Raw genomic sequence first — 25,578 nt, forward strand, 5'->3', positions numbered from 1 at the left:
TTTTCAAACCTCAAACGGCTTATTTCAAATATAAAATACAAATCTCAAATGGGCATTTCTCAACTGTCTGAAACTTTCCAAATGTGCGTCTTATTAAACCGTCTATCCAGCATAGCTGTTGTACAATAACGCAGTCTGTAAATTTAGACTGCTCGTCATCTTTTTTACTGTGGCACGCCTGCCGTCATAGCGCGCCGTAGAGGTCACTTGGGTGGCTGGAAGGTCTCAGCGTGAATATCATACGTACAGAATCATGTGGCCGGTGTGGACACATTGATCGCTAACTTTGTTCAGATCATGGCACTGGTCACGCAAACAGCCTAGATACGCAGATTGAGAATGGCCTAAAAACAGCCTCCTATAGTTTAGGACAACTATCTGAAAGCTTGCACTATTCTAAGCTCACGCATTGTAAGTTTGTAACTCGACACAAAGCTGAAACAGCGTCACATCCAGACAAAACATGAGAAAACTGCTCGAAATTGAATTTGCACATGCTGAAGAGCCTTCTCCAAAATAATATTGCTCACGCTCACTACTGAACCAGATACTAAGCCAAACTTTGTGCATGTTTTGCATGTTGCTGTCAATGTACTGGAACTAAGCAATGAAATTGCAAATTATGCACGCAATATTTGAGGCCGTATCGATTTTAGGAGCGGCAACTTCACTGCTGTTACCTTGCTCGGCTAAGGCGATAGTTGAAGATCCGTTTGCTGGCCTCCAAACCGCGCCCAGGGTACGGCCTCGAAAAGTCATACCGCAGCTGGAAAGCCTCATCACCGACAAACACACAAGGCGCACTGAGACCTGTCCCAGGCAGACGCAGGCGCCTAGGCAAATTTAGTTGACCTGCTTCCAGACGTTTTCCGAATGTTGACTCCTGGAGTACCCCTCCATCGCTCTGCTTGCCATAAGCGCCAACGTCTGCAACAACAAACATGTAGGCACTATCAACTACGGCAAGCAGAACTATGGAGAAGGTGCCCTGAAATGAAAAAAATGTTGAAATGCTCAGTTACTGAAGCGCCCACAATCTTCCACAGCATATGGAACATGTCTAACGGGCACCTTTCAAATGTAGTTTATCAACATCTGCAGACTGACTATGTCCACTGTAGGATATAGGCCTCTCTCAAATCCTTCGAATTAACCCTTCAATGTGTCTTCTACAGCAGTTTTCACAAAGTATAAACACGGTTTCCTGGAGCGCCTATTACATATATCAAAGTTCTAAAATAGCAATACAAATCTCCCATTGGAAACGTACCTTGTAGTTGAAATACATACTGCCAGACTTGGCGGGGGCTTTAATCTGGACGTGTTTACTATCCGCAGCAACAATGCAGTTTGGAAACTGCCAGGTACGCCCAAATCCTTCTGCAACACGCAGCCAAGTCATGAGATCTGGATCCTGAAAAAAAAGTTAAAGTCCATAAAGAAAGGAAAACATGAACACGGAGGAAAATAGCAATAAGCAATGTAGCAGGTATTGATTGAGAGGCCTTATTACAAATAGTAATTTATGTTACTGATAGTTTTGCGAAGTATTAGTCTTGAAATTAATCTTGATAGCAAATGGGTGAGTATGAAACGCATGATGCCAGACCACCAAGTGTTTTTGCAGGTATTATGAAGGATTATATTATCTAATCAATAAAGCACACAGATGGGGCAACTTGATTCTGATCTTGGAAGTGGCACCTGTTCAACCTACACACTGAGTATTTCATTCCACTGTGTGCACATGATAAATAAAGGAATACATTACATAAACACTTCTATGATTACACATCCTTAAAGTTACCATGCAGAGAGTAATACCAGTCACATGGGCATTTCGAAGGCCTAAAAACTGCCAGTCTATATAATAAAAGTTTATGAGCAGGGCTACACTAGCGGTTTCAATGGCCATCAAGCAAGTAACAGTTTTAGAATAGGGTGGGAGTGCTTAGGCAGGCACTAGCCACACCCTTTGCACATTTAGCACAGCATTCTGTGTGTGTGCACTGGTGCCTCACTATTACCCTAGCCCCTAACCTATAATGTCATGATATTCCAAACTTTCCAGCTATGGTGGCACCACAAAACCTTAGTCCGAGTGATGGATTCTCTTGATGGTGATCAAGTTTGCCATGCAGGAGTAGCACAACTCCTTCGAGTTTGGTAGCGATTGAGAATCTTGAAGGCTCTTGACTTAATATTCTTTGTATCCTTACGACGGGTATAACACAGACTTCTGAATTTGAATCAGGGTGCCTGGGTGATATTCCTAGCTATGAGTACAGCAGACTTCTTTAAATAGAATAACAAATGCTATGCATGAATACTCATATATGGCTGCAGTGTTCATGTTAAACTTTTTTTATAAAAAGTTTGAAAATGCTTCGTTTCAATAGGCACATTTTTGTTTGAATCATAATTTCATGTTTATATCACATCTGGCCACATGTAATGAAGGTCTACATAATCCGAGTACTCATAGGCATGCACAAATGCTGGAGCCTAGCCCACAAAGCTCGACATGTCACTGCGGCTCGTGCTGTAGAAATTCCCACCCGAAAAGACAGGGCTATGTTCCGTATGAGGTCGCCCGATGACAGGTACCTGTAAAATCGGTGTTCAGGCAGCTGATGTAGGGAAAGAATTGAGCGGACTAAGTTTCATGCATGAAACAAATTACTTAGAATGTGATCCCAATGCCTGCCGAAAATTGCAAGTTTGATGGGAAATTCAGAAAAAAACAGCCCCCAGCTGCTGCAGAGGAGTTAAGTGATGGACTAGTTGGTTTGATGACAATATATTCTTCATTTAGCACAAACAAACACAGGGCCAAAAAAAAAGACAACAAAAACGAAACACTGTTAAGCCAAGCGGTCAAAATAGTCATGTGGCTTTGCATCCCCTTAAAAGACTTTTTACCCTGCTTCACTAGATTAAAATTTCTGTTCTGCATATCAAATAACTTAGGAAAAGAAATGCACACAAATACATGGACAAGAAGAAAATAAGGACAGGCGCAACTATATAGCAAACGGTTCACGTGAATGGTTCACATATATTTCAAGTTTAGCAACAGCTGCAAGTTCGCAATGTGATGCTTGAAAATAATAAATGAGCCTAGCATTTATAGTACCTGAGCGTGATAGCCAACCTTTCAGCTGGGCATATTGGTTCTCTGACCGCATGGTTCTTCACGAGGTCCTGCCTCATTAGGTCCAGCACTAAGTCGAATTTTTCACGAGACATGCGGTAATATTTTTGGAAATACCCCAAGTTCTTTCATCTTTGTCATCTGAAATAAGAAAAGGGAACAGCGGTTACCCATGCTTCTCACTTCTGGGGAAAAAAATGCGAGGATGACGAGGCGTCATTCAAGTTTGTCCAGCCAGATTTCGTATAATTTTCACATTATTAAAACGCGACTGGTGAACACAGGCCCACGGTTTGAGAAGTAAACATGCATTGATAGCAGCGCATCATGGGATGACGGTTCGTTCTCACATGGTTGTACTGAGTCGGATTTTCTGCTTTTATTGCAGGGGCGACAATGAGCAGCCAGTTGCCTATTTTATATGATGCATACGTACGGCTCACGGCGGTGCAATATACCATGCAGCAATCGAAAAAGAAGGGAAGCGGAGGGGGGGGGGGGGGGGCAACAAAAGCCGAGAAGCGTGAGCGCTCGAGCGATGAGCTGCGGAGCAAATTAGCGAAAATCGAATGCACCTGCTTTGCTATGAAAAATGTGCATGTGCATGGATGGTTTGTGCATCTAACCGCGGATGTACAGGAGCGCAATTATTTCTAAAACTGACTAAATGCTTTCAATTTGCTCCGCAGAGTACCGCGAACGCTCTAAATTTCCGCGCTTCGCCTTTCTGCGAGCATATTGCTGCATTGTGTGTAGGAAAGCAAGATGCGTTGCTTCGTATGCCAACGTCTTTGATTGAGTACGTATAAAAAAATATCGGAGCTACCCGAATGATTACGATTCTTACCGTAGTGAACAATTCGTTTTCCGTGCTGCGAGGTCTCCAGTCTGGTCGTACCCACCTCCTGCGCTGCTTCACTTTTTCTTGTTTGGCTTTTAGGAGAAGCAGCTTCCATCGCCGGGAAAAGTGCACGGACATGATTTAACAGACGGAACGAAGACGCCCGAAAATTTACGGCTCAGCTACGTTAGCTGCGCCGCGGCTTCCTTCAAACAAACCAAAACATAGAAGAGGATTGTTGCCAGCGACTTAACAAGAGTTGCGCTAATGTTAAACATTTATTTTATACTTCCGACATGGGCAGTACCATAACATGTAATAATAACTTTATAAAGTACCAAAAGTGATAAACTAATACGATATATACAATGAATTTTTCATTTATTTTTAATTACTTTTGTGTGAAAGCAAAACAATTCCCCAGCAAACCAGTAACCGACGCCGCTGACGTGCTGCTGCCGTCTCCACTCCCATGTGTCTCCGTATGCAGTGTTGCGGCAGTTCGGAAGCAACGATCCGCGCGGCGCGCCGCTGAAGCTTTCGCACATGTCTCCCACTTTATGAGCGTGAACACATGAGCGACAACGGTAACTTACTGGAGAGGATGAGGGAGACAAGGGGAAAAGGCGCAGGAATGCGCGAGGACAAAAAAGGAGCTCTTGCTTTCCCGGAAACGAGGTTCGCATGTGGCGGAGAGGGCTGCAGCTGCCCACGCATGGCTTGTCATTGGTCCCCACATACGAATCATTTCCTGCATCGAGGCTGAGATGCGGCAACGCCAGATGCCAGTAGCTTTAAGAGTCGCTTCGCTTCAAGCGCAAGAATTGCGCCTTCGGCGACGCTGATTTCCGAGATGCTGACGCAGCGCCGAATAAAGGCTGCCACGTGTCTCGGCCTTTAGGGGACGAAAGAGCGGCTCGGTTTTTCAGCGAATTGCGTTAAAATTCGGGGAACGTCACGTGAAAAAAAAATAGCTATTTGGAGTATTTGCCAGAATGACAAACAAACAAAGGCTCCTTCCCTTTCTCCATTTCTAGTCTTGTTTTTGCTGCAGAGCCCCAGAAATTTGGCCCTAATGTAGCACATAGCCAGGGAAGGGTTGTAAGTCGTCTCAGGATGCACATTTCTTTCACTCGTGGCATAAGCGCCTCCCAGCACACCATTTGTTGGCTCTGTTTGTTTGCAACAGATTACCTTAGTCGCCCCCGCCCTTACATACTCGCTTAAAGGAAGGAAGGCAATGACAATTTGAATTTGCTATTTAAAGGTCAACTCCGGTGGTTTTCATATCATTTTGTGTTTTTGGTTGAATTACATTCCTCGGCACGTCCTGACTCCAACACAAAAAACCGTTTTTCGAAATTCCAATTAGAAGTATTTTTAAAAAGGAAAAACAGCAAATCGAAACCGAAACTGCTTTCACGGCCTGAAACGACATCCTACTTGACGAAATGGTGACGTCAAACTCAGTACTAGAAAAACACTCGTACGCGCGTTGGATTGTGAAAATAACGTATGGACATCATAAAGCATTGCATAAAATGTCTGATGTAGTTCAATATAAGCCTCACAATTTGATAATCATTTGTGACGTCAGAAACTCAGTGTTGCCGGCAGAAATAGTCTCAACCTAAGCCATGAAAACAGCATATTGTAAAGTCGTGTTGCGCGCGAACGAATTATTGTACCGCGCCCAAATTTTGTAGAATGCGTCAAGACGGAGAGGAGAATCTACAGTAAAATTTTTATTTGAATATTCGAATGTCAAAAAACCTCCGGAGTTGCCCTTTAAGCACATCTAACATGGACTAACACAATGGACTTTTTTCCAGTAGGACACTCCTTTTGTGGCCACCAGGCGAAGTACGTTTCACAGGTTACCGAGAAAGTTTCCAAACAGTATTTTAGTACAGGGCTAGTCTGGCTTAGCCTTCGCGGAGACGCGTGACTGATGGGTGAACACATCGTGATACTCTCCCCAAGCCACACATGGGCTGCCTGGCGCTGGTGAACCTCACCCGGTCTTTTCTCTTCAGGCGAGCTAGGAAAGGCGGAGACAATGCAGTGCGTGCATTCCAAAGGCCTTGAAGATGCTTGTCACGGACATTGTTTCGTGGAAAAGCAGGCGCTTCGAACACCACCCCCCCTCCCCCCGTCTTTCCGTGTGGCATCCGGGCGAAAATGGCGGTCGGGAAGATTTCCAGCATGCGCAGTTACAAAAAGGTCCATTTGAAAACTACGAATGTCCGATTGACATACTTTGTGCGGCAAGGTAAATAAGGGCCCACGAATCCCTATCTTAAGTGTAGCTGAGTGTATTTAACAAAAAGAAGTAAAAAAGAAACAATTTTTGATAAAATTTGTCCTCGAGCGTGACATCTTTCACCTACCCATCAGCCTGCCTCTAGTTAAGGCTATAAAATTAAATAATTCATAACTAGGAGAACGCCAAAGTTTCGTCTTGAGAGTAGAAACAATAGCACCTTTAAATCGCATTTCGATTCCTCGAATTTTTGGCATTAAGAGACGCAGAGTTTGGCAAAGTGATAAACGCTTTTAGTTGGCTTGGTTTTGGGAAACGGAAGTAGCTGTATCTGTCTCAGTTCTCGGTGAACGCCAACCCTTAAAATAAAGACATGCGATAGGAGGTACAGCTGCCCAAATCTTTAACTGTCGTGCTCATGGCAGCCGTCTTTTCTGTGCTCCTGTGCATTAGTGCGGATACAACTTGCCAGAAGGTCAAGATAAAGCAAGGGCTTAGTAAACCCTTCATTTTACTTGGACTTCGCGCAGAAAATTCCGACGCCACGTGCGCCAGTTAAAAATTTGGGGCTATACATATGTCGTCGGTTTGAACCTCTGTCGCAAACTAGCCTTCAACATGACTAGCAGAAGGATGCTAAATGTGAAACGAAAAGGGTATGACAACACCTGCTATGTGAAGCCACGAAGCCACGAGAAGCCACAAAGTGTGTTCGCACCAAGATTCGACTGTAGTTGCGAGCATACAACTACCCTGAAAGCTGGTAAAAAAACACTTGCATCAAGGTTTTGATATAAATCAGAGCGCTTATTTTCCCATGTGTTGCAAGTTTTGGCGAAGCCATAAACGACGGCGACGCCTTTTCGATCGAACGAGTTGTATGCGGCGTCTCTCATAGCCTGAGTCGCTTTGGGACGTTAAACCCTACAAACCGAACCAAACCTTATAATATGGTTCAGGTGTCAGGTGTCCGAAGTGTGGCAGATACCGAGCCTTTCCTTACCTGTCAACCAACTAATATTAATACTGATAATAATTATTATTATTATTACTATTAGGCAGCTGAGGGAATAACTTTGCACAACGGCCCATTACAGTTAGCTGTGCTGTTGCAGCGAGATCACTGCGCCGAAAACAGACTGTGCACTGCCCGAGCATTACTACCGCAAGCAGAAAAAAAAGCAATCTGCTGTTTCATTACAACTTCGACACATTATTGCAGTCACGAAGTCATCCCACAAAAATCATAGCAAACCTACAGCCTGCAGTTCCTGAGTGGGGAAAGGGACCCAACCCCGCGAGAGAAAGACGGGGGGCGGGTGGCACAAAAGGCATCCTCACTCTGAACGCGACGGAGCGGGATCGAGACATGGTGACAAAATGCTGCACGAGCGCTCCACCGTGACATGCGCCCAAACTATTTACCCTGCCGTTTAAGGGGCAGGAGCAGAAAAGCAGTTACAAACACTGATAAAGAGGGTAAGTAGGGTGTTAGTTTTCTTAGAGGGGGTAAGTGCAAAGGGACCTGCTTCCAGCAGGTGGAAAGTTACCCCCACGGCCTTCCAAAGGGTGTAAAGGACCCTGCTATGCCCTTTTTACCCCCTTCGCACACCCTTTTTTCAAAGGTACCTGACCAGTATAAGGCGACGATTTTCCTCTTTCCAGCACTTCGCTGCCTATTGCACCGTTCTACACTTCCTTGGCAGTTGAAAATTAGTTAACAAGTTTCCCCTCCCTACTTCGTCTTCTGACCGAGTGTTTATAGGCACGTCCCCATAAAAACGGAGGCTACTCAAATGTTCACAATAGAACTTTTATCCCCTGCCCTTATCCCAATCCCAATCATATATCCTGAACGCATCCTGCAAACACGACAAACAGCCAAGAACAATTAGTGTCACGTCGCTCTACTTTTAATTCGCGTTTTATCCCTTTTATTAAAATAAAGAAATTTCTGTTTGTATACCCAATAGGAGTGAGGGCCTCTACAAGTCTGAAAATTTTTAATGGGCTTGACGTGTTCGTGATGCTTTGTGATGCAGTTCTTGTAAAGTGGATTACATCATCCACAGCTGGGAGGCGACAACGAAAAGAAAGAAAATACGCTTCAGTATGTGCGGAAAGATCTCCCATCGTCCCCTTCAAAGTCGGCTTTCCCCAGGCGGCGGTTACTCTAGCTATCGCGGAATGGCGCCAACTTTGGTGGTTAACATTAACTATCGAGAGATGGCGCCAGCGTCGTCGAAGCAGAAGCGCCACCCCTGATCTTGTCACCGTGCACGCGGACAAAGCCAGCTCTCTTTGGCATCGGGAACTGGATGCGAGCGGACTCCTCCTCGCGGCACTCCGCAGTCGATGGCGAGGTGAAGCCTCGCGGAACTTTTCCCGCTTGCCCGTCTTGTCCGGCCTCGGAGTTTATCTCCTGCCCTAGAGTGGGCGAACATTCGCGCCTGTAGTCTTGATGGTGAGTCAGACGACCTGTATTCATTAGCGTGTTTTACTGCTAGCTGGCATTGTTGTTACTGCAACAATAAATGCCTGTTGTCAGCACGTGTTGTTCCTTTGTTCCCAAGGGCACGGCCCGCAGTGGTCGGTGTGCGCTCGGTAGGGCACGCGATCACTGGGTGGGGTCGGCGGTTTGGACTGTCAGCCGCTATTAGGCGGGGAAAACGTATTTATCCCCCTATTATAACTACACATATGGTGCCCAACGTGGGGCCGCTCATGTAACATTGGACGATCTGCTTGTTCGTGGCAAGGGACGTCCTTTGTCCGGACATGAAAAGTGCTAGGCCTAGTGTGGATTCTGATCGCTAGGCCCTGCGGCATGCTTTTTTGAGTGCGAGTTGATTCCGCTGCAGCATTTGAACTTTTCGACATGCTCAGCGCATAGTTTGTGCCCTTTGGATAAGTTTCTTTAGTTTTAAAACCACATGGTACCCACCGAGGAAGCGCGAGGCCCAGCGTTCGCGTAGTCACCCAGCCTGTAGCAAGTGAGTACGAAAGCCACCTGGGTGGTCCGAGTTTTCTGTACATAATTTCTCATCTGTCTCTTTTGCGACTCCGGGAGTCGCGGGCTCTAGGAGTCGAGCGGCCTGGGGCCACGGGTGCCACGATGAGCTTGCTGGTATTGCAGCTCGGCACCGGGCGGTGGGCGCCGATCGCTAATCCGCTTCGTGCGGTGAGCGGAGTAGGACCAACCCGTTATGCTGATGTCTCCTCTTGGCTGTGTACGCGTAACTCATTTTCTGGTTTAATTTTTTTAAGGCGGTCTTTGTCATAGTGGATGTTAGGCCTAAGCTTTCGTAGCTGCCTGCACCACGCCCGAAGAAACGACAGTCAGGAACGTGGTGTTGTAAAGCCGGGGGTACATTGCTGCCCACTTGGTTGTGCGGACACCGGTGCTCCCTCCCATGACTTTCTTTAAAGGCATGTGGGCATGTGGAGAGCGTTCTGGAAGTTATGCAGGTTCATTGGACTCACCCAGGCTTACTGGCCTCTGCACATCGTCTCGCTACCGCCATGCTGCGACGGAGCTGTATTACGTTCGGGGAGTGTATTACGTTATGTTAACAAGTTCTATGTCTTTGCCTCTTTACACCGAGCATACTGTGTGCTGTGGCAGGGACTTGCGCCACGTGTTCGGGAAACGTATCGCTGGCTCAGTCTTTAAGAACGTCGCAAACTGGCAGCGGTGCCGAGCCATCCTTTTTGTCCCTCTTCGCCACCATGCGCGAAAAAACACAGATTCGTGCAGTTACACCCGTTGTCTGCTGTCACTAGGCCAAAAGGCCAAGGACAATGCAAATGTCACTAAGATGGAAGCCAGAGCAGCATATTTCTGAATTGCGCGAGAGGCGCGCTTTATTCTTGGGAGATGTGGATGCTGTTGGTCTGTCTATGTGTTCATTTTATATTATGACCACGTTGTTCGCTTCAGCCTTGATTATATGGACAAACCCGTTGCTCATTAGGCACCTCGCCTGGTTTCAGTTCAATGCAGTTGCAACAACACCATGATGATGTTGGGAGTGCCGAAAAAAAAGCCACAAAGTAGGCTTGATAGATCTCAACCAATTCCACAGCTAGAGTAAGGTACTCGTCCGTGCATATTCAGTTAACTTCAGGACAAACTCACCTATCCTGGCTGATTTGTTTCCTCTCTATATTATTTTAATTTATTGTTGTCATTTTTTCCGCGCCTTGCTTGCACAGATGCTCCGCACAGAATCCCACAGAGCGGTGCCGTAATATCTGAGGTGCGACAATATCTTTGTAAGTATCTTAGTCCAGAATACCCCCTGTCATCATTAAGATAAGCCACATCCATGCCATAAACTTTTTAACAGCATGCTTGTGAGTCGCGGACAACCAAAAGCACCAAAGTATTTTATAATAATAATCTTCTCCAGTGTCTGTCATCGCTTAAATGCCTTCCAATTGTTTACGTTCGCAGCATTTTTTTTCATCTTGACATCCGCTGAAGGTGGTATTGTATACTGTCACGTCCTAGCCTAAGAACGGGACGATGATATCGGCCGCAGGTCAGCAGGGCGGCCGCAGGAACCAGCGCGACGGCAGGGATACCCAGAACACCGAAAGAATCGCCCGCATCAGCGTCTTCTTTCTCCACCGAACGTTGGCACTTCCTCTTCTTCGGCTACACTGCCTCTCTCCGAAAAGAAGCATCGTCCCGATTTTAAACACAAATTGCAATAATCGCCACGCAGACGCATGCACATTTGCTAGTAGAAGGAAGGGTTCTCGGGGATCACTGGTAATACGGCTTAAGCCGCACTACGTGCACAATGTCAGGACGCGAGGAACGGCGTGACGACGGTTGCGTTACACAGGGCCGCACCTCATAATTAATTTCACCAACTCGACGGACAACTGTGTACAGCCCGAAATACCGCTTCATGAGTTTTTCTGAAAGCCCTCGACGGCGAACCGGTGTCCCCACCCACACCTTGTCTCCTGGGCGGAAATTGACATCACATCTCCGGAGGTTGTAGTGACGAGCATCAGTACGCTGTTGCTGTCGTATGTGAAGTCTGGCCAGTTGTCAAGCCTGCTCCGCGAGTTCGCATACCAGCCGGATATCATCAGCTACGTCGTCTGGCGGTGCATGAGGCTGCATAGCGTCAAGCATGGTGGTGACTTGCCTTCCATGCACCAGCTGGAACGGGGATATACGGGTGGTCTCCTGGACTGCGGTATTATAAGTGAACGTGACATAGGGCAGTACCTCGAACCAGTTCCGATGGTGGACGTCCACGTACATGGCGATCATATCGGCCATAGTTCTGTTAAGCCTCTCTGTAAGTCGATTAGTTTGCGGATGACTAGCTGTGGTTCGGCGGTGGCTGGTGCAGCTTAGGCGCAAGATCTCCTGAGTGAGTTGCGCCACAAACGCGGCGCCACGGTAAGTAATCAGCACTGCTGGGGCTGCCTTGGCTGCCTCGGCAGCCGTTCCCGACGGCAGTGCGCGGGACTCCGCGTAACGCGTTCGATAGTACGTCGCTATGATAATGTACTTGTTGCCTGATTGCGAAGTCGGAAATGGGCCCAAAAAATCCATTTCAATCGTATGAAACGGAGCACTCGGTGGCTCGATTGGCTGGAGAAGGCCCGCCGGTCGCGTAGGAGGTGTTTTTCGCCTATGGCATTCGCGACAGGTTCTTTTATTATTGACGCACATATTTTGCGCGTTTCGGCCAATAATATTTTTCTCGAATACGCGAAAGCGTTCAAGTGTATCCTAGATGTCGACCTCACTGCGCAGGTCCTCCGGCACGGCAAGAAGCCACGATCTCTGGCTTCTGTCAAAATTTTTCTTGCAAAGACACCATTCCGGATCTTAAATGCAGGAAGAATACGCAGAAAATCCCGAGGTACCGCATCTGCGCCTCCTGCGAAATGCACCATCAATTGACGAAAGCTGTGGATCATCTCGTTGCCGATCTGCCGTATCGTCAGGATTCAAGGCCCCAAGGCAGCTGTCTTCCTCATCATCTGCGCCGCCTGGCGATGGTCCCACGGGTGCCCGAGACAAGCAGTTGGCATCATGATGTTTTCTTCCGAATTTATGCATGATAGTGACTTCGTACTCCTGTAGCCGAAGCTTCAGCTTGCAAGCCGGCCCGCAGGATTCTTAAGATTGGCCAGCCAGCAGAGCGAATGGCGGTCGGTTACCACACGAAACGGGCAGTCGTACAAGTAAGGCCGAAGTTTGGTTATGGCCCAGATGACGGCGAGGCACTCTTTTTGTGTTGTCGAGTGATTGTCTTCCGCCTTGGAAAGAGTTCGGCTTGCGTACGCAATAACACGCTCAGCGCCATCCTGGAATTGTACAAGAACTGCCCCTAGTCCTTTGCTGTTGCGTCCGTGTAAAGTTCAGTGCCGGCATTTTGACCAAAGTGGCCTGATATAAGTGGTAACAAAAGGGCTTGCTTTAGTTGCCTGAATGCTAACTCTTGCACTTTATTCCACACAAAGTCGACACTGTCTTTCGTAAGGTGGATTAATGGAGCTGCGAACGAAACGTCTGAAGTAAGCGGAGAGGCCAAGGAAGCTTCTGACAGTTTTCTTGTCTAACGGTGGTGGGAAGGACGCCATGGCCGCTGTTTTCTCGGTATCTGGTTTGGCGCCTGTGTGACTGATTATGTGCCCAAGAAACAACAGGTCACCTTATGCGAACTGGCATTTCGAAGGCTTGAGTGTGGGTGCGGCGTTTTGTATAGCACGAAGAACAGCTTCGAGGCGCACAAGATGGTTCGCGAAGGTGTTGGAAATGATAACGTCATCCAGATAAACTAGACACGTCTGCCCCTTCAGTCCGGCGAGCACAGTGTCAATCACGCGTTGAAATGTCGCGGGCGCTGTACATAAGCCAAACGGCATCACCTTGAACTCATAAAGGCCATCCGGTGTTATAAACGCGGTCTTCTCTCGGTCTCGCTCATCCACTTCGATCTGCCAGTATTCACTTTTCAAATCAATAGAAAATAGCGGGCGTGACGGAGCCGATCGAGTGTGTCGTTGATTCGAGGCAGTGGATACACATCCTTCTTTGTCACCTTGTCACAGGGAAAGATTGGTAAAGAGCGGACACTCCCGTAGGGCCCAGCGGCCCATTTCACTGTAGCGCACCAAGCGGCGGGCAGCAACTACTTCCGATCTTGGTGAAAGGTGCACGATTTAAATGCTAGCATGCTCTGCGTCCTTCCCTGCCCTTTTGCGCATTATTTTGGGTTTACATGGTCTGCTAGTGTTTGAATTTATATTCAGCATGCATAACAACATGAAAAATAGATTCCCAGTGCTCTAAACTGGCCATCAACGCAGCTGCGCCACAGCCATTGCAAAACAGTATTGCAGAAAAGACGCCAAGTGCTTTGTGAAATGAACATTTATTTTCCTGCATATAAAACACGAGATGCAACAGATGGAGAAGGATGCATTGAAAAAACTTGGCACACATTAGTCGATGTGCACAGTACAAAAAAAAATACACAAGGCGAGAAAGAGCACTTAGGTAGAGTAAAAAAAAATAGCATAACGTTGATTTCCGAATTATGGCAAATGATATATGTAACAAAACAGGCATTATACATAAACTACACAGTCCCAGTCGCGGCTACCATAAGCAAAGGTAACTTGTATTGTTCAGGGAAGAGAAAAGTACAGACGCATGGGGGAAGGCGACACCGCTCACTCGTCGCATCTGCCGTGCTTCGGCTGCAGTCCGTGGGTCCATGCAGTGCTGTTCGAAAAGGAATAAACATGATGCAGACGGTTCCAATGAATTGTAAGGCCACTGCACCGCGCACACATCTATGCATGTGGGTGCATACTGAAGCTTGGTGAGGAGCATTTATGGTCCAGAACAGGAACGCTGTCATTCGTAAAATTGATACAAAAGCTACTCTTGCAACGTAGAGGTCAGGAAATGCAGGCTAGCCGAACCTATCTGAATATGCATTTTTAAAGTGAGTGATATAACAGCCACTAAACTAAAAATATTCCTCAAAAGCACTGAACAGCTGAACCGATGAAGCCTGCAGCATAAAACATTTCTCACTTCAACGTTGTCCCGTTAAATGCAACGCGACACCACGTAAAACTAGCCGTTCGCAAAACCGCGGCCGGCGAGCACGCCATGTTGGCTTGCCCTTCATACGCGACATTGTGAAGCGCAGACCGCCATGCTGAGCTAAACTGCCCGACGTTCCTCTCAGTTTAACAAGAATGAATTATTTCTCACATTGCGGTTGCCCTGTTAAACGTGACACCACGTAAAACTAGCCGTTCGCAAAACCGCCTCACGCCATGTCACGTCACCGCGGCGACCAGCACGCCTTGTCATATCTGTTAGCTTGCCCTTCACGCGTGTTTTTCTGAAGCGCAGTCACCGCCGTACTGAGCTAAACTGCCTGAAATACTGCACAGTTTGACAAGAAAGTCAAGAATGCAACATTTATCACCTCACCGTCGCCCGGTTAAACGCGACACTTAGGAAAACTAGCTGTTCGGCAAACCGCGTCAGGCCTTGCCGCACCGGCCGGCTCATGCGCCATGTTGGCGCAACGGCGTGCCTTGGTGCCTTCACATGCCACTTTGTCCAGCGTGCTGAGATAAACTGTTTGAAATGCAGCTCAGGTTCGCAGGAGCACAACATATTATACCGCTGTCACACGGGCATGGCTGAACTCCTTTTAACTACCTTAAACCAAGGTAGTATTTATCTCAATGGAGATACGCGCCGTGTCACACAGCAGTCCTTTAGGAAAGGAAGTTCCTAGCGGAAGCAGTTCTGATCATCTCCCTCGAGCAGGCAAAGGGGGTACTCTGGTTCCCCGTGAGCTTCAGTGCAGGTTCAAAAAAAAAAGAAAAAACGTATTAATTTTGCGTTTATAACTAATTTTAATACTTTTTACCGCTTAACGGAAGTAATCGAGCGCACGCAAAAACGTTCACTCTCAGCAAGAGCACTAGACTGACTAGACTCTCGAACCACGTGCACGGGTCGCGCTTTCTTGGTTTGTTGCTTCGCCATTTTGTTTGTTTTCATTGAACGGGACCAACGTGACCGGACGATATGAACGACGTCGACGAAGTGCGCGTGGAGCAAGGCACGCCGCGTCTGCGGCCACAGCAGCCAAGGGCCACCTGGACAGAGTCAAAGACGTGGGCTCTGATTAATATGTGGGAGGACAATTTGGACCAGTTGCGCGGCGAAAAATATAACGCCAAGGTTTATGACGCTATTGTGCAGGCACTAAGATCACGCGGACTCTTCAAGACCCGGAAACAAGTACAATCAAAGATCGACAACTTAACTCAAAAGTACAGGTGAGCATTGTTTCATTGTAACGCGTGGATGCGCTATCGTTTAGCTTGGCAATAAAACAGTAGTAGAACGGCAGTTCGGGCGAGTTGGTTATGCATTTTTCGTATAAAACACCGTGAAGACATGGGACGAAGCAGAAGAAATAGACACAGGGCGCCGTGCGTGTCTATTTCGTCTGCTTCATCCCGTGTCTTCGCGCTGTTTTATACGAAAGATAATGAGCTTTAAAGGACAAATGGTGCCTCTTGTCTACTATTTGAGCCCAGCGTTTAGTTGGTAGCCCTGTGACAACGGTAACGAAATCACGGCTAATCGCTTGCCTGTGTGTGACAAGGCACTTTCAGGCGGACCTCAAGCAACCCACTGCATATTGTGCCGTAGTGTATACATTTATTTTTATTTTTATCTACCCTGTCCTTTCTCCCTGTCGCTCACCTCCGATTTCCTCCACCGCTTCTTCATTATTTCTTTATTTCTGCCGCCACAATTCAGCTGCTTCAGATATCAGATATCGAGGCTAGCAAACGTCTTTTCCTTCCTTTTGAATACGTAATAAAATAACCACATACTACTACTTGTCTGTGTTGACCAAGTACTTTGACGGGAATAATGTGTGAGCGATGTCCTCCCGATTGTGTTGACTGAACTTTGGAACGATTGACATTCGAATTCACTTGCTGTTATTTACCAGGAAAGTAGATCGAGAGAACAGCATAGGATCTGGGGCCACAGCGTGGCCGTTCACCGGGAAATCCATCGCTTCCTCAGAGAGCGACTGCTAATTAGAATAAACTGTGGAACAGGTGAGATGCATCTTCTTTTTCTGCTTTCGTAGCTAATACCAATATGTCGCAGACAAAAGGCAAAGCAATCTATTTAGCAGTTTCAGCAGTAAGCAAGTTTCCACCCTACATTTACTAGCTTTTGAAAACCTGCAAGACAGCCATGTGCTTCAATTCCTAATGGCGAATCAGGCACCCGACATTGTCCTGCTGCATGTGCATTGCAGAGTCGTGACAACATTTTTGAATGTCGTGCACCTGTTTTGCTTTGTAGACACGTGACAACTGTTTTGAATGTCGTGCACCTGTTGACTTACGAAAGAATGCTTACTAGACCATTTCTTCAACAACCCTTCGTGGTTTTAAGGGCTGACAATTGAAAGTTCCTCGTGTTTGGCAGTTTGCATTACCAGTGCATAGGTGAGCATCATGAGCGGTGCCTCACACTATTCGCACTCACATTCACTCAAACTCGTCCATTGAGACGTACTCACCACCACTTGCTCAGACTACAGCACGCTTTTGGCTCATCATATATATCTCATAACAAAGTCCATCATCTTCCCATTATTTGTGTGCTAATTACAATTACAACCAGTCTCTTTCACATTCGCAAATATTAGTGCGAGAGTGAATGAGTGCACCCATAAGTGAGTGCGCTGATCTGTCTGGTAAGTGTGAAATGAAATGTCCTCACTTCAGTAACATCTTTATTGTTTTTACAATTTTCAGTGTGACAGCACTTTTGTTTTGTGGAACTGTGCAATAAATAAATATTTCATATGAAATTTTTATCACAGATAATATTAGGTAGGGAAGTAGGAAGGCCACCAACGCCTTCTTCAGATGAGCTGGGTGACCTTTCAGGCGAATATTCTGCAGATACTGAAAATGTTCAAACTCTACGCTCACAGACCGAAGCTGCTATGATTCCAAATACGGAACCTGAAAGCAGCAGCGGGCATCATGGGCAGACACGAAAGAGGAAACGTGTGGCCCCGCAAGATAAGTTCGACTTGCTGCTGGAGCAGCAAGACAGGCTCATTGGAGCACTGGAAGACACTTCAAGGCACGAGAGGAGCCTCAGGGAACGGCAAGTCGTTGCACAGGAGAAGCTTGTGCAGTTGCTTGGAGACTTCTTCAATAAATCTAAAAACACCCAGCGAATATTCGCGTGGTATTAAGAACTTTGTTCGATTCGACGCTTTCGATGGACGGAGAGCTTTGCTACCTCACACTTCAACACATCAGCTTCAAGCCACATGAGATGAATTAAAGTTAGTACATGCTATGCTCCATTCAATGCCGTCCCATTTGTTGAAAATATTGAACAAGAGCAGCACGCACTTCCTTGCTATCGGCAACTTGCATGTCGGTAGTATGCGATGGCTGCTCGTAGAGAGCATTCTGCTGCTCAGCTTCGTTAATCCATTGTTGGGATAGTGAATCATTGAAGTGTTCACAAATGTTGTTAGGTGTGCAGCATGCACGCACAATAATTGGAACATTTTTAACATCGCATTCTATGCGCTTTACGATATACCTGAACCGTGCTTTAAGCCTGCCAAAGGCGTTCTCTACAATCCTTCTGGATTTGGATAGCCGATAATTAAATGTTTTTTCAGCTTCCGTACTTTGGTTTCCAATTGGCTTCATTAAGTGTGCTGTGAGAGGAAAAGCCTGATCATAAAGTATTACTGGCGGCACATCGGTATTTCCAACTTGAAGCACTGGGTGCCTGAATTTGGGCCCTTCAATTACACAGGCCAGTGTTGAATTTTGAAACACGTGAGAGTCGTGGCACCTTCCATGTGAGCCGACCACGACATTCCGAAACCTGTACTTATGGTCGACTAGTGCCAGCAGGATCGCATTGTACCTGAAAGCAAAAGTGAGCACATTAATTGGTGAGCCAAACACAGTGGGAGACCGCAAGTTTTACAACTTTAACGATGAGTAAACAATTCCTTTGCAAGCCTGTGCAAGTACATTTTTTTTATTATACTGTCAGCCTTCTTCAGGCTTATACAAGAGTGGGTCAGAAGTTGAATAAATAAAGCGAGATACATTTTTGTGCAACGTATGCAGTCATCTACGTAACAAGTCGAACAACATGCAATGCGTACTGCCCTGCCACATCGACCCGTAAGCTGAAAATTTTAAGCAATTTCAGTTTTCATATAGTCAATTACTGTGAACGAAATGCACATTTTCCATCATACGTGCCAGTGTCGACATGGTCATACACATTTAACAGCAGAAATCAAACGCTAGGCTGCTCTGTGGTAATACCCTCGTCTTGAACACAGTGATCAACCAAGAAATTATGGACCTATTCTCAATAAGTAATAATGTACACCTATCATTACTGTGCAATGTTTCAGCACGACCAACAATGTAGGTTTCAGTAAGCATTACAACTGAATTGGATTCCATTTTTCTTATTTTACAGGTGGTGAGTAGATGAATATATTGCACACAAATCTATAAGCACAATGCAAAGTCACACATTTCTCCTTATTACCTCACATTGTACAGGCGTAAACTACCCGTGAAACCTACATTTTAGCAAACGTTAATACTCGCTCTTAATGTACTTACCAGCCTTTGTAGTTGTAATAATCGCTGGCGTGCTCTATTAGGGGGGGGGGGGACTGGGAAGTGGCACCCATCCAGTGCGCCTACTGCTTGTGGGAAACCACAAACGGCTTCGAATTCCCTCATGTGGTTGGCGAGCTCGGCGACTGGCACCATTTTCACGCAGTGTTTTTCTAATGCTTCCACAACAGTTCCTCAGAATTCTCTGTAAATTGTATTCACCGTAGATTGTCCAATGTCGAAGAGATGCGCTACAGTTCTGTCCTCAGCCGACGAGCACAGTATATATAATGCAACGGTGACTCGCTTCTCAACGGCAACTGGCTGCCGCATATTTGTAGCTTGCCGCATCATTGTAGGCCGACAAACATCAACAATGTATTTAAACGTCGTTACCGACACTGAAGCAACGGCTTCCCAAGTTGGGCAGAGCGTTCTCAAACCATCGGCCGTCTCGATGGTACGCCCAAACCTCCCTTGGCGCACGCCGCGAAGATGTTGCAACGGCCATGAGGGCGGCATTGTTAATCAAAATTTGCTGTTTGAGCAGTCGACCCCTCTCCGCAGCTGCTTCGATCTCCAGGTCCAGAGAAGAAATAATCGCCGTAGCGAGAGCGATCTCGCACTTCTTCCGGACGTCTTCGCTCTCGTCACTCATGTTTCTTCCGTTAAAAAACTCACGGTATACAAGCTGGCTTTCACCGCACGGTCCGCACCCACAAGGAAGATTTGCAGCACGCAGTACCGATGGGGCTTGGCAGCACTTCAAGAACGCTATGCACAGCGCAAAGCTTGGAAGAAAGTGAACGCGTAAATATCCATGCATGCATCATGCATGAATTTTGCAAGCACATTGTGGCCAGCAGAACGAACAAACCCACTATGCTAGTAAAAGTAACAGCGCATTCCTTTCACATGAATGAAAAATAAATTTATATTTTAAATTTATTTCAAGCTATTGGAAAAAAAAGCAAATAAAAATGATTTTAGCTGTTCTTAACTTCAGTATTTTATATGCTCACACAAAACCAACAGCGCCTCAACCAACAACCTCAGCTTCCTCCAATACAGGACCGCAGGAAGTGCGTGACACTGCCCCCTTTGTAGACGATGCCCACCGGGCGAGTCAAGGTTCGTCACGTTGATAGAAGGAGAAGGGCTTCATGCGGGCCACGTGGACTACTTGAGGCTTCTGTGAACGACGACCTTGGGTGGTCAGGCGAGAGACTACAAAGTTTACTGCTCTGAGGCGTGCGAGTACAACTAAAGGACCAGTATAGTGGTGCAACAGTTTCTGGGACAAGCCGCGCTTACGGAACGGCGTCCAAAGCCACACCAAATCACCAGGGATAGAATTAACGTTTGGTGACGCTTGTCGTAGCATTGCTTGTAGCGTTCCTGGGAGGCAAGAGTGCCAAGTCCACAGAGTCGACGAGCTTCTTCAGCCAAAGAGAGTATGTGCGAGTGATATTTCAGCAGACAGTGAGAAAGGTAAAAACGTGTCCAGAGTACTTCGTGGAGGTTGTGCGTAAAGAAGAAAACACGGACTGTAGCCTGCGTTTCGTGCCTAGCAGTGTTACATGCGTACGTTATAAACGGAAGGACTTCATCCCTGTTTTTCTGGCGGGAGTCGACATACATTGCGAGCATATTGCTGAGCGTACAATTGGCGCGTCCGGTAAGACCGTTTGTTTTGGGTGGTAAGGAGTTGAATGACGAAAATGGGATGAGCAGAGGCGAAGAAGTTCCTCTGCAACTTCTGCCGTAAACTGTCGGCCAAGGTCGCTTATTAACACTCGAGGAGGCCCATGTCGAAGAATGATGGACCGTAGAAGGAAAGCCGGGACTTCAGAAGCAGTGGCTGACGGTATGGCAGCAGTTTCACAGTACCGCGTAAAGTAATCTATGCACACGATGACCCAGCGGTTTCCGTTCAAGGATCGGGGAAATGGTCCTAGAAGGTCAATTGCAGCCTGTTCGAATGGGGTTCGGGGTGGCGTTATAGGCTGAAGATGGCGCGGCGGAGGGCAGGTTGGGAGCTTGAAACGCTGGAACTGGAGGCAGCTGGCCACATAACGTTGAGTAGTTTGACACATCTTCGGCCAATAAAAACGTTCCTTAGTTCTGTGCAATGTTCTGGCGAAACCCAAGTGTCCAGCTGTGGCATTGTCGTGCATTACCCGAGGAACCTGACACCTAAGACTTGTAGGAACTACCAGAAGAAACCGTGCACCTACTGACGAGTAGTTCTTACTGTATAGTGGACCGTAACGAATGCAGAATGAGGGCGGAGGGTTCCGGGAACTTGCTGCATCAAAAAGCGGTCCCAACTCCTTGTCGTTCCGATGCGAAATCCTTAATTCACCAACATCGGGGAAGCTTGGAGAGATTGCAGCTATATATTCATCCAAGATCTCATTGTCGCAATCAGTAGTTTCAAGCGGCCACCGTGACAGGCAGTCAGCATCACCGTTCTTACGACCACTCTTAAAAGACACAGTAAAATTGAATTCATGCGGGCGCAAAGCCCACCACGCAAGGCGTCCACAGGGGTCACGAAGGTTTACAAGCCAACACAAGGAATGATGGTCCGTCACAATTTTAAATGCACGTCCATAAAAATATGACCTAAACCTTTGCACACTGAAAACAACAGCTAAGCATTCCTGTTCAGTTACTGTGTAATTACGCTCAGCCTTTCTCAAAGAACACCTTGCATATGCAACGACATGTTCATTGCCATTGTGGCGCTGTATGAGCACAGCACCCACTCAAACTGCGCTGGCGTCAGTGTGAAGTTCTGTTGGAGCTGATGGGCAGAAGTGGCGTAGTACCGGCCCTGATGTCAAAATAAATTTTAACTGACGAAAGGCGGAGTCACAATCGCCAGTCCACTTGAAAGGCACATCTTTTTGCAGAAGACAAGTAAGGGGATATGCTAGGTCAGCAAACTTCGGAACAAAACGCCGGAAATAGGAGAAAAGCCCCAAAAAACTCCTGAGCTGTTTTAGCGATTTCGGTGGTATAAAACAAGTGAGAGCTTCGACCTTTTCCAGATCAGGCCTGATTCCATCCTTGTCTACGAGATGTCCAATTACCAGTCTGGCGTTCTCCAAAACGACATTTCTTGGAATTGAGTACCAGAACAGCTTTCTCAATACACTCCAAGACAAGCTCTAATCCGCTGTTGTGTTCACGAAAAGTAGTCCCGAATATCACTACATCCTCGAAAAACCACATACAAATGTGTCACTTCAGTCCGCGTAAAACAGTATCCATGAATCTTTCGAACGTGGCTGGAGCATTCCATAATCCAAACGGCCTCACATTAAATTCATACAACCCGTCTGGGGTGATGAATGCCGTCTTTTCTTTATCTTCCGGGTGCATGGGGATCTGCCAATAGCCTGATCGCAAACTGAGGAAAAAATAGGAGGCAGAATGTAAACAATCAATGGCGTAATTAATACGTGGCAGGGAATACACGTCCTCCTTGGTAACAGTATTGAGCCGTCGATAATCAATACAAAATCGCCATGTGCCATCTTCCTTTTTGACTAGTATCACAGGGACAGCCCACGGACTAGATGATTCCTGAATGATGCCCTTACGCAGCATAACACGAACTTGTTCTGCGATTGCTTCGCACATCTGATGAGGATACACGATAAGGCTTCTGACGGATTGGATCAGCAGTCCCAGTATTGATTCGGTGCTGAATACGGGAAATAGGAATCCGTGGTGGTGAGTCCCGAGAGAAATCGCAAGCCGCAGTATGTTTCAGCCGCAGTAAAAACGTTCGCTCAGGCATGCTTCAGCTACTTCTACGCTGCTGCCTCTTCCACTCTCTTCGGTGGCCAAACCGACGGTTGTTCACTCGTACAGCCCGTGGTTGTCTCCCAGCAACTGACTCTCTGGACACGGCAACCCCGTCGTGACAATGTCAACTGATGTGCCACTATATGTGCAGGTACTTAACGGATTCTTTTCCATTGCCTTGGGCCGTGCAGTAAGCGCAGACAGCGGCTTCAATCGTCACCCAGCTTCTGCCGATGCTTATCGACTGCCGTGTGCGGGGGGCGTACATTTTTTACACTGCGAGCTGCTGTCGTGGCACGTGGATACTGCCTTCTGCGCACCCTCTTCGAGCACAGAGACGTCATCCACACTTCCAGCCCGGATTTTGCCTATAAAAGGTACGCCTGCGCCTTCCGTCAGCAGTGGACACGGCAACCCCGTCGTGACAATGTCAACTGATGTGCCACTATTTGTGCAGGTTGGTGGACGAAAATATTCCTGCCGTAGCAACTGCCTTTTTTTGATTGTGTTGCCGTGTCCACGCACATTGCTGGTTTGCTTTAGTGATTGTATCTCAGTTGTAGGCCTGATGCCGAAGCTATCCGGTGATGTTGAGGAAAATCCTGGCCCGGATACAATGGAAATGATTCAACAAGTAATTGCTTCTCAAACTGAAATCCTCAGTAAATTAAGCGAAATACAGGAAAACCAAACATCTTCTGAAGCAAGAATTCTGGACATGCAATCCAGGCTGTCTGCTATAGAACAAAAGCTACAAACCTTTGACGAGTCTCAGGATAGCCTTTCGAAACTAGAAACTTTTGCTGAAAGATGTGAAATAGAAATGACTACAGTTTCGAGAAAACTTGATGAGTTGGAAAACCGCTCGCGGCGCAATAACTTGATTGTACGCGGATTCGAGGAGGAATCAGAGAGTGAGGAGGACCTACTACAGAAAGTAAGCAATGACATCTTTGATAAAATTCTGAAACAAAGGGTGGACACTATTGAAAGGATTCACCGACTTGGAAAGAGGGAACCAGGTAGACACCGTCCGATTATTATTAAACTTACTGACTTTAGGGATAAGATGAAAATAATGAGTAGCTGTTTCAACCTAAAAGGCACTCAATTTAGTGTAAATGAAGATTTTTCTAAAAGGCTTGTGGAAATACGAAAATCCTTTGGAACTCCTGTGCCGATGAACTAAAGAACGGCGTGAAAGCTAAGTTAATTTTTGATAAGTTAAAAGTCAAGAATACCTTATACGCATGGAACGAGGAGACCAAGCAGCGGTTCAAATGCCAGGTTGCCACTAGCACTAGCAATGAGTGACTAAATAATCATAAGACGGTCTGCTTTAAATTGATAAATGTGAACGCTAGGAGAATGCTTAACAAGGTTGACGCCATATAAAGTATATGCTTTGAACATGAACCCGATATTATGGTAATCACAGAGACATGGCTACATAAAGATCTTAGAGGCTGTGAAGTTGCTCCCCCAAACTGCTCCAAAGTACGAAAAGACCGTGAAAGGAGGGGTGGCGGTGTTGCAATACTGGTTAAGAGTAATATAGTATTCTCAGTTATAGAAGGGTTTGATGATTTAGAAACTGCATGGATTAAAACCAGACTGAATGGTCGTACTGTCTTAGTGGGTGCTTTCTACAGAGCTCCCAATTCAACCATAGACGTGCTTGAGCATGCTGTAAAGAACGGGGGAAGCCTTAAAGCGGTAAAGAAGAAATTGGGCATAGGGAAAAACCAGATGTATGCAATAAGGGACAAGGCGGGCAACGTCATCACTAATATGGAAAAGATAGTCAAAGTAGCCGAGGAGTTCTATACAGATCTCTACAGTAGCCAAAGTAGTCAGGACCGTAATGAGAGTGGCGGTAGGGAAAAAACAGTCAGACGTTCCACCGGTGACGAAGGACGAGGTCAAGAAAGCACTAGAAACTATGAAAAGGGGGAAATCAGCTGGAGAGGATCAGATAACTACAGATTTGCTGAAGGACGGGGGGGATATCGTGCTAGAAAAACTGGCCACCCTGTATACGCAGTGCCTGGTGTCATCGACGGTACCGGAACCATGGAAGAATGCAAACATTATCCTCATTCACAAGAAAGGGGACTCTAAGGACCTTAAAAATTACAGACCAATCAGCTTACTGTCTGTTACGTATAAGGTATTTACTAAAGTAATCGCTAATAGAATCAGGACAACCTTAGACTGCAATCAAGCAAAGGATCAAGCAGGGTTTCGGAAACGGTACTCTACTATCGATCATATCCATACCATCAATCAGGTGATAGAAAAATGCTCGGAATATAACCAGCCCTTATACATAGCATTCATTGATTACGAAAAAGCATTTGACTCAGTTGAAACTTCGGCGGTGATGCAGGCATTGCGAAATCAGGGGGTAGACGAGCCGTACGTGAAAGTGCTGGAAGATATATATAGTGGCTGCACAGCTACCATAGTTCTGCATAAAGAAAGTAACAAAATTCCCATAAAGAAAGGTGTTAGGCAAGGAGACACAATCTCCCCAGTACTATTCACAGCTTGTTTAGAGGAAGTATTCAGAGACTTGGAATGGGAACAGTTAGGGATAAGAGTAGACGGAGAATACCTCACTAATCTGCGATTTGCTGATGACATTGCCTTGCTAAGCAACTCGGGGGATGAACTGCAAATAATGATTGATGACCTAAAAAGGTTACTGGACCTAAATGTACACTTTGGTGACAATATTATTCTGACAGGTGATTTTAATTTGCCAGC

The 25,578-nt window shown here is 46.5% G+C and overlaps 1 protein-coding gene and 1 pseudogene across 1 annotated transcript; both read left to right on the top strand.

Annotated features, from left to right (window-relative positions):
* The first annotated feature begins 15,144 nt into the window (after nt 1-15,144).
* LOC146186861 (uncharacterized) lies at nt 15,145-17,751 on the top strand. Its single transcript, XM_084608128.1, has 2 exons — nt 15,145-15,612; nt 17,348-17,751. Exons 1-2 carry the CDS (start codon nt 15,359-15,361, stop codon nt 17,574-17,576), a joined length of 483 nt encoding a protein of 160 aa, XP_084464254.1. The 5' UTR covers nt 15,145-15,358; the 3' UTR covers nt 17,577-17,751.
* A 5,408-nt stretch (nt 17,752-23,159) lies between these two features.
* On the top strand, nt 23,160-24,455 carry LOC146186862 (uncharacterized; annotated as a pseudogene).
* Nucleotides 24,456-25,578: the final 1,123 nt, after the last annotated feature.

This window comes from Amblyomma maculatum, chromosome 6 (genome assembly GCF_055883805.1).
Source record: "Amblyomma maculatum isolate TAMU_Amacu chromosome 6, ASM5588380v1, whole genome shotgun sequence".
Lineage (NCBI taxonomy): Eukaryota > Metazoa > Arthropoda > Arachnida > Ixodida > Ixodidae > Amblyomma > Amblyomma maculatum.